At 45.0% G+C, this 10,296-nt stretch overlaps 1 protein-coding gene across 1 annotated transcript; it reads left to right on the top strand.

Moving 5' to 3' along the window:
• Positions 1 to 229: 229 nt before the first annotated feature.
• On the top strand, positions 230 to 3,551 carry RHEX (regulator of hemoglobinization and erythroid cell expansion; the record flags this gene model as incomplete). Its single annotated transcript, XM_079697944.1, has 4 exons — positions 230 to 326; positions 1,379 to 1,522; positions 2,826 to 2,878; positions 3,351 to 3,551. The coding sequence occupies 4 exons, from the start codon at positions 230 to 232 to the stop codon at positions 3,549 to 3,551; spliced, it is 495 nt and encodes a 164-aa protein (XP_079554070.1).
• Positions 3,552 to 10,296: the final 6,745 nt, after the last annotated feature.

Genomic DNA, 10,296 nt, shown 5'->3' with positions numbered 1-10,296 from the left:
GGCCCAGGAAGAGCCAGCTCAGGTTCCCATCAGGCTGATGGATGTAGTCAGCTTCCAAGTGTGCACATCACCCTCCCCGGCCCCTAAAGCCTTCCCATTTGAGAGGGAAGAGACCCAAGACACACAGCAACACCCGCAGGCTGCCTCTGGCTTGGGGCAGGGATAGGTTTGCAGCCGTCTTGGTACCTCTGCAACCTCTAACCTGATTTTCTCATTTCCCAACAGAGAAATGAAAGTCTGGCATGGAGTAGTGATCGCAGTGGTGTCTCTGATACTGCAGGCCTGCCTCCTCGTAGCCGTCAACTACCTGCTCAGCAGGCACATGGGTAACTGGCTCAACATCCTCTTCCCTCCTGGTTCCCCTCAGGGACCACTCCCGAGCCTGCAGCAAGATGAGCCCCCTTTGGAACCCCCGAATATCACTACTTGAGGAATCCCTGGCCAGATGCCCCTTCACTCCACCAACCTCTAAGCTGGTAATCGCCACTCTCACCCAACCTATCTGCGGTTGGGAATGATGGCTCAGAGTCCTTCCATTACCCACACAAGCTTCTGCCTAGAGACAAGCTGCTGCGATGCTCATGAGGGTGCGCTCACTTAACCTGAGCCTGGTGATTTTCCTTCATCCCTGCCAAGGGACTTAATGTGAAGAAATGGCCTTGAATTACAACAGAAGGGCGAATGGTATGGTTAGACTAAGAAATTCGCTTAAATTCCTGAGCTGATTTGCAGTGGAAAGTAGGAAGCTCGGTCCAGGGAAGACATTACAATTAAGGAAAATAAAACTGCTTTGGCTGTGCTAAGACAAGGGATTGGGCAAGATGATGTAAGTCTAAGCTACTCTAGTCAATCATTCATTCAATACAACAGGGAACAAAATAAAAATCCCTGCCCTTATGGACCTTACATTCCATGGGTAACACAGACAACAAACAAGTAAAATGTGTGTTAGGTTATGGTAAGTGCTAGGGAGAAAAAAAATGAAGCAAGGCAAGGAGATACAAATTGGATGGGGGTCAGCATCCCTGAGATGCTGACACTTGAGTCTAAACCTGAGGGAAGTGAGGCAGTGAGCCACACCTACAAAGGCCATAAGCCAGGAGAGTTTGCTCATAATAGCAGAAGCAAAGGGACCGGGTGGCTGGAGCTCAGGTGGGGCAGGGAGAAGAAGGAGGAGTGAGGCCCAGAAGGCCTTCAGGCTGGGACTTTGGATTTTACTCCAAGTGAGGCGAGGGGCATTGCAGAGTTCTGAGCAGAGGAGTGCTGAGGTTTGAAGAGATCCCTCTGATCAACTTTCCCTAATGAGAGCTGTGCTCACAGGTAGGATGTGCCTGACCTAGCGAACTTTCACTTTTGACTCTTGCCCTGTCTCCTCTAGCCAAGGAAAATGAGCAGATACTGAAAAGGGCCAGGCTCCAGGTCCCCACGCCCAGCCCTGCCCACTACAGCCCACCTGCTGCCAAGGAGACAAGGGAGACTCGGGCCGAGAGAAGCACCCCTGTGCCTAAGCCCCGTTACCCGCGTGAGTACAGGGGTGGGGGGAGAATTTGTCACAAAGCTTACTCTGCTCTGTCTGGACTCCCGGGGAGCCTCCCTGCAGCAGCCCTAGTCTGTCCTGCCCAAACCACTAGCCCGAGGATTCCTCACACCCTCCCCAGTACAGGCCAAGCCAGGCCCCCATTTTCAGAGGGTTGCTCATCCTATCCAGTGGTGCAGATTGCATTGGGTTTGTGTGGGTCTAAGTTCTTCTCTAGCTTTGGTCATGTGTGAACGGCTGCCGCGGAGGACTGGGGGCTGTCTCTGCTCCTGTCTTTGTGATAGTATGACATCTTTTCTTCTGCGTGCCCGTTAGTGGTGGAGCCGAGATTTCAACTGCCTCTGTCTGTCCCCAGCCATGGGAATCTGGGCACTTTAATAAATCTGAGTCTTGGTTATGGTTCACGTCTATATCCCCCTCTGGCAAGTGAACCAACAGGGACATCACATTCTCGTTTTCTCTCTCTTTCAGCTTGGGAGACCCACCAGGTCTCTATTCACACAGTGGAAACTGCCGCTTCCACAGCAAGAGAGTCACTCACCAGAGATTGCTCTTTCCACTGCTTCATCTTTTGGTTGATTTGAGTTTGCTCCGTCCTTCTAAATTTTATCTTTTCAGTTGGAGAAATCTGGTTGTCAGGCTTCCTCGCCACCAAGATAAGGCCTCAATGCATGTGGGAATCAGAAGATGCCATTTGCATGAACTCACGGTCTCAGTGGAAGGGGAGAGGCATGGGCCTCGCCACAACCCCTGATCCTGATGCTTCCCTGAAACCTGGTCAGAATCAAAGACTCCATGGTTGGCAGGGACCTCAGAGATCGTTGTCCAACTCTCTGTGTTACAGGGGACAAGACCAGGGCACAATAAGGAATGTAACCTGCCTGGCGTTAGTGACAGGTTTAGATTAGAAGCTGTGCCTGTGATTTCTGGGGCCAGAGCTCTTTGCCTTGGGCCACAGCAGCTCAGCATGTCCCGCCTACTCCCCTTCCCGGAGATAGCCCTTCCCAAGTACAGTCCAGCCTGGTGGGCTTGGTATTACTTTTAGATGGATCTGGACAAAGCAGCAATGCCTGGACTCTTGGACATGTTCCTGATTATTTTGGGAGGCTCCCCCCTTTCTCTGTTCTATTCCTTTTTTCTCTTTGGGGGGCTCTGTATCTCTCTTCCCCGCTCCTCTTTGAGTTCCTGGCTCTGCCTCTGTCTTCATTTCATTCTCTCTTCCATTGCCTTTATCCTCTCTTTACACCCTTTGGCTTTCTTTAGAAGAACAATTTCTATTTCACCCTAGATGACAGTGACACGTCCTCAGACAGCGCGGACACCTCACCTCCCACCCACCAGGTAATGGACACTCCCAGTGATCCAAGCCCTCCATATGCAGTCTGGGGTCACCGTGGCTCCAGAGATGGGAGTAAGGAAGGAGGTGCTTCTGGAGGCATTACATCATCCTTAGGTGAGGGTGGTTGGGCTTTCATTCCCAGGCCCGTATCAGCACAGAGCATCCTTCATATAAAAATGAAGGTGCTAACGGGAAACCCCTTCCTCCCCATGTCCCAGTCACTGACCAAGGTCCACTCTGAGTCTTGACCTCAATTGGATTAAGTCTCCACGTCTTTCTTCCTTAAACCCATTCATTCCCACAGGCACAAGGAGCAATCTTCCTCATTGCCCTGGCCCTGCTCTCAGACACAGCTACCCGGGACCCAGGTTCTTTCCCATCCAGCCTAGGGCGAGCTTCTTTGAGTGAGAGTTGAGTACCTCCTCCAAACATGGTAGGAGTCTTGACCAAATTTCTTTGCTTTTTTCCCCTAAGGCCACCAAGGATGTGAACTACACACAAGTGGTCTTTTCAGCTCCTGAAGGACGAAGAAATGACTCTGTCCTGGACTATGAGAACGTAAAGGAAGCCACAGATTACGTTAATGTCAAACCAAAAAGCCACAAGCCCAGTTTCTGGACTTCTGTGAACCCTGGTGTCTTTGAGCCAGTGGAATACAACCAAGTGGCCATGTGAATTCTAGGCTTTTTAATGGGGTGTAGTTCCTTATGAATTCTTGCACTTATTTTGTAGGGGGACTAGTGTTTGGTTTTTTTTTTTTTTTTGACAAGGAAATAGGAGAAAAAGTATGCCTGTATGTCAGCAAGGAATATTCAGATTAGGAAGAACTTCCAGGTTAAGTATGAAAACATTGGTGCATGTCAGTAGAGAAAGTGATGAAGTCTCTCTCCATAAAAAAATTTTTAAAGATTTTAATCAACTGTAGTAGAGTTCTGTTTGACAGTCTTATGATTAAATGTCTCTCTGAACTATTTAATTATTGGTAATAAACAACTTCCTTAAAATTTTTAAATAAAACAGCAACCACAGGTTCCTCTTTTCCTTTGGCTTAACCTTGCATGCTGTTCCTTTATCAGTATTGTATCTTGCTGAGTAATCCTGCTCTGCCCTCAGAACTTTAAATAGTGCATTTGGAAAGCTCACCATTACTTAACCTTTGAATCTGCTGTTCTTAGGAAAGAAAGATGACAGAGTAGTAAATGCCAACTAGCATCACAATCTGTTATTCCAAAAAAACTTTCCAAATTCAATCCAATAAAAATCAATATCCATTCTTGGTTTGTGGTTGTTGTTGTTTTTACTTTTACTACCAATTAGTAGTAAAAGAACACTTTCTTAACTTGATTAAGAACAGCTTATCTGAAACCAGCTAATGGCATGGTATTTAACTGTAAGGTCCTAGACGCAGTCCTATTAAATCATGAACAAAGTAGGAACGTCCAAAAGCCTGACATTTCTTTACTATCTAACATTGCTCTAGAAATTCTAATCAATGCAGTAAAACAGTTAACAAAAATAAGGCTATAACTATGGAAGAGGAGGATAAGTTTGTCATTGTTTGCGATATGCTAGAGAATTAACTGTTTTAAAATTAATAACATGCAGTTAGCAGTGACTAGATAAATATACAACTTACTTTTCCCAACAGCTAATTAAGATACGAAATGAAAAAAAAATTGCTCGCATTACCACCTGAACCGTCGCTTGCATTACTGTCTGAACCATTGCTCACATTACTGCCTCAAACATTGCCCCCATTGCTCGCATTACTGCCTGAACCATCCTCCCACCCCTGTCCATGGAAAAATTGTCTTCCATGGAAAAATTATCTTCCATGAAACTGGTCCTTTGTTCCAAAAGGGTTGAATACCGCTGTTCTATTCTGTTCCATTGATCAATGTGCCTGCTTTTGTGGCAGTACCACACTGTTTTGATTACTGTAGCTTTGTATTATAGTTTGAAATCAGGGAGTGTGATACTTCCAGGTTTGATCTTCTTTCTCAAGATTGTTTTGGCTATTCAGAGCCTTTTGTGTTTCCATACAAATTTTAGAATTATTTGTTCTAGCTCTGTGACAAATGCCATTGGTATTTTGATAGAGATGGCAATGAGTCTGTAGATTGCCTTGGGTAGTATGGTCATTTTAACAATATTATTTCTTTTTTTTAAAATAAATTTATTTATTTAATTTTTGGCTGCATTGGGTCTTTGATACTGCATGCGGGCTTTCTCTAGTTGCAGCGAGCAGGGGCTACTCTTCATTGCAGTGCACAGGCTTCTCACTGTGGTGGCTTCTCTTGTTGCAGAGCATGGGCTCTAGGCGCACGGGCTTCAGTAGTTGTGGCCCACAGGCTTAGTTGCTCCGTGGCATGCGGGGTCTTCCTGGACCAGGGCTCGAACTCGTGTCCCCTGTATTGGCAGGCGGATTCTTAACCACTGTGCCCCCAGTGAAGTCCCTAACAATATTATTTCTTTCAATCCATGAGCACAGTATATTTTTCCATCTGTTTGTGTCATCTTCAATTGCTTTCATTAGTGTCTTATAGTTTTCCAAGTACAGGTCTTTTACTTCCTTAGTTATATTTATTTCTAGATATTTTATTTTTTTTGATGCAATTGTAAATGGGATTATTTTCTTAATTTTTCTTTCTGATAGTTTGTTGTTAGTGTATAGAAATGCAACCAATTTCTGCATACTAATTTTGTATCCTTCAACTTTTCCAAACTCATTGACGAGCTCCAGTAGTTTTTTGGTGGCATTTTTAAGATTTTCCATGTGTAATATCATGTCACCTGCAAAGTGACAGTTTTACTTCTTCCTTTCCAATTTGGATTCCTTTTATTTCTTTTTCTGGTCTAATTGCTGTGGCTAGGACGTCCAATACTATGTTGGTTAGAAGTGTTGAGAGTGGGCATCCTTGTCTTGTTTCTGATCTTAGAGGAAATGCTTTCAGCTTTTCAGCATTGAGCATGATGTTAGCTGTGGGCTTGTCATATATGATCTTTATTATGTTGAGGTATGTTCCTTCTATAACCACTTTGTTGAGAATTTTTGTCATAAAGGAATGTTAAATTTTGTCAAAAGGCTTTTCTATATCTATTGAGATGATCAAATGACTTCTTCATTTCATTAATGTGGTGTATCACATTGATTGATTTGTGGATATTGAAAAATCCTTGCATCCCTGAAATAAATTTCACTTGACCACGATGTGTGATCTTTCTAATGTATTGTTAGGTTAGGTTTGCTAGCATTTTATTGAGGAGTTTTTCATCTATGTCTATTGGTGATATTGGCCTGTAATTTACTTTTTTGGTGATATCTTTGGTTTTGGTATCAGAGTGCAGCTGGCCTTGTAGCATGAGTTTGGAAGCATTTCCTTTCTCTGCAAATAATTTGAGAAGGCTAAGCATTAATTCTTCTCTAAATGTTTAGTAGAATTCACCTGTGAAGATATCTGGTCCCGGACTTTTGTTTGTTAGGAATTTTTTAAATTACTGATTCAATTTCATTACTGGTGATTGGTCTGTTCATATTTTCTATTTCTTCTTGATTCAGTGTACATCTCTAGGAATTTGTGCATTTCTTCTAGGTTGTCCATTTTATTAGCATATAATTGTAGTAATCTCTTTTGATCCTTTATATTGCTGTGGTGTCATTTATAACTTCTTTTTTCATCTCTGATTTTATTTATTTGGGCCTTCTCTCTCTTTTTTCTTGACGAGTCTGGCTAAAGGTTTATCAGTTTTGTTGAAGCTTTTCTTAATGGGGAAAAAGAGATTCTACTGATTAGAGAGGCAGAATGAAGACTAACCACTACCAAAGTCAACAACAATGACACCATCTTTGCAAACAGAAATAAAACTCTACTTTTTACTGATCTCTTTTAAAAAGAAAAAAAAAGAGAGAATTCAAGACTGTGCTGAAGAGATTCAGATAAGTTACAGCACACCCAAGAGAGACTGGGCAGAGATACTGCTGAGACAGTTCCCACACCAGGAGACGGGACAACTGCAGTAGCATGGACAGAGCACCTGCTTTCTGCAGAATTCTGGATAGGCCCTGGGAGTTAGGAGGATCAAACACAAAAATAAGACTTGAGCATGTGGATGGGGTTAAGGCATGTATGACCTAGTTGTGGGGCAGGCAGGAACATGTACAAAACAACATGTGACAAGGGAGAATTAACACAGAGCAATGAAACCAGAGTTCATCAATGTTTAAGTAGATTGGGTATAAGAATGTTAAGATCAGGTGGGCCTAATCAGAAAGAAACATCTCAGAGACCTCAGTTTAGGAAGAAGGATGGACAGTTGATGGATGGGAGAAGAGAGAGGCAGAAGGAAAGGGAGCAGCCCTGACACAATGGAGGCACTCAATAAATTCTCCAGGGACTGGCCTGAACTGAACTCAGAAGCAGTGATGATACTTGGGAGCAGGATGTTGATGTCAGAGAAAACAGAGACAAGAATGCCACTGACCACCTGATTAAGGTCAATAGTGAACTTCTGCTATGATTGGCTTCAAAACTATGACTTTCATGGCAGATAAGCATATCATAGAGGTTAACATTAGCACTCACCCCAGTTGCTTATAAGGGGAAGGCGTTCTTGGCAACTGCTGTTTAAGGATAGAGTTGAAAGTGTGACTCCAAGTGACTTACAGAGGTTTGGCTGACCATCAATGGTGCAGATGACTTAGATGACCTGATAAGTGAAGAGGAGGACTGATTTCACATCCTAAGGAGCTTGGGCCAATAAGCTGATGACTGGGGCCAGCTAACAATATGACCTGATCCTCATTGCTAGCCATGTTACTAGAAATAAAATGGCCTTTTGTTTGTGATACCTCTGTGAGCTTAAAGGGTTAGCTGCCTAAATCTGCATAAATGGTTGCCTGTACGAGTCAACACCATTTGAGGAGCACAGCTTCTGGTGCAATGAAGTCACTCTCTCCCATGTTGTATGCCATCAGAACCTCCAGGGAAGAATCATGCTGCCCCACTCTGGGCTTCTCTGTGGATAAGGACTGGATAAAATCTCTCCAAAACTATCTTATACCTAGGTACCGATAAACTGATTTGCTACTGGCAACCAGTAGAAAGTTGATTACATGCCAGTGATGAACTGGGAATACACAGTAGACTAGAGTAAATGTGACCTGTCTTCCATGAATTTTTATTCTAAAGGAGCAAGCACCCAATGCTCACCATAGAATTGAAGCAGAATTCCATGAGGGACACTAACTTATTGGCCAGCAAGACCCACAGGGTGAGGAGGTATTTTATGCTCAACACCAGTGGGATATTTGCTCTCAGATCAGGACAGCCTTCCTGGTCCAGAGGGGCCTCAAGAGGCCTTCTTACCCAAGCCCCTGGCCTCTACACTAAACACATTATAATTTCATCATTGAGGTCCCCTAGCTCTCTCATACACTCACCCTTTCAGGAAGGAATTTCTATATCAGGCCCTTACCCTGCAGAAGAAACCTCTTGTCCTTTGCCCCTCCTCGCCAAATACAACCTCCATGAGCTTAGACGAAAAGAACTGCACGTCCAAGTATCTCAGCAGAGCTGGTCAAATGAGAGAACAAGACTCTAGAACTTGAGGGAAAGTTAGTATGGCATAAGAACTGGAAGACCCATCTGACTTTCCCAGTAGGTCCCTGTGGGTCATTACTGCTTCAGACACACTTTCAGCTCCACACTGCCACCGTGTGGCCCCAGGGCAAATCCCAGGTCACTCTTGTCTCCTTTTCCCTCTTAAGTGAATGTAGGGGTACCAAGAAGGTGGCTCCCCGCCCCTCAACCTTCCCCTTGGCCCTGCCCTGTTCAAGGAGATCACAGTTTTATTTTAGCTTACATATCCCATTGTCATTGCCCATAGGAAACAAAGATGCCCAGAAATCTCCTGGTTATTAAGTAGTTGTATTGGTCAATTTCAAACACATGTCTGGGTTCTGAACCCAGGAGTGAGTTACTGTGGCCTAGGCTGAGGCAATAGCCCCTCGAGAGATAAAATACCTATTTACATACAAAACACAGAGTCATCTGTAAAATTACTGGCCTATACCAAGCAACATAAAAAGCCATTCTGAGAAATGCCCACAGTCAAGCAATTAACCTCCTCCTGCCATCTTCTGCCCTGCCCATCCCCCAGACCCCTGCTCCCACATGGGTTCCACAGGACTGAAGTACCGTATTTCACAGAGTCCACAGGACGGCATAAACATTTTACAAAATTGCTCAGCCCAGGGACAGTATCGCTCAGTTTTTCCTGGGATGAGCTGTTAGAAATGAGATTGACCCAGAGAGCACGGGACCTCCTTCTTGCTTCCCACAAGGCCCACCTCCCTGGACCCTATCCAAGGCCCTGGTGCTGGCTCTGAATGCCTGTGAGAGCTTCCTACAGGGACTGCAAAAGCCATCATTCATAGATCCAGACAGGATCCTGCCATTTCCTTCAGGAGGCTCCTAGAATAGGCTCCTGAAGCCCCCAGCCCAGTGTCCAGCTGTTCCCCATTGGCCTCATCATAGGACAGCACTAGCTTTCTGGAAAAGGTCAATTGCAGCCTTTCCATGGGAGCAAGAGGGAGGGCCCCAAACCACCACCACAAGTAAATCCACCCTCATGCGATGCAAAGCTGGAAATATAATAGTGGGATTATGTGCTACTCTTTGCTATAGAAGGCACAGAGTAGGCATGGAAGGGGCTCTAGCCAGTCTTGATTCCAGGTCTCTTCTCGCCTCCCTACTATAGAGTCTCCTGGGCCCAGTGCCCTGGAAGTCACCCACTGGATGCAATCCCGAGCCAGGCCACTATCTTCTCTAACATCAGTAGAGTGTTGTATAGTCTACAGCCTCACATTAGTGCCTTCCCAACAAGGCAGGCATTGTTATTTCTATTTAACAAATGAGGTGCCTGTTGCTCAGAGAGATTGGATAACTTGCCCAAGTTCAAACAGGTAGAAAAGAGGTGAGATCAGGACTCAAACCCAGGTTTGGGGGTACAAGGCCAGTATCCCTTGTACCTCCCAGTCATCGTGATGAGCAAAGACTTACTTAGTACCTACTATGGGCACCAGGGTCAGGAACTGTGGTCTGAAGTGGAAGCAGAGGAAGGGGCAACTTCAACAGCTCACACTGGCATGGGAGGCTCCTCAGCCCAGCTCCATCAGGACAGATGGGGAGGGAAGAAGTGGTTGGATGTCAGAGCCTGACATTAGCAACAGGGTGCAGTGAAGAGAGACAGTGGGTTCCCACATCCACCTTGAGCCTTGGTCTCATTAGGGTCTGTGTCCCGCTCTCCACTTCTCTAGTATTGAAGGGTGGGGGTGCTTTTCACAACACTCAGCTTAGGTTCTTTTCTTTTAAGGAAGCCTAATGAGACTTCTTAGAGCTAAGTGGCCTCTTAAGGAAGT

Source organism: Hyperoodon ampullatus (genome assembly GCF_949752795.1).
Source record: "Hyperoodon ampullatus genome assembly, chromosome: 2".
Lineage (NCBI taxonomy): Eukaryota > Metazoa > Chordata > Mammalia > Artiodactyla > Ziphiidae > Hyperoodon > Hyperoodon ampullatus.
Note: the sequence above shows the minus strand (reverse complement) of the source record. Positions and strands in the feature narration are given on the sequence as shown.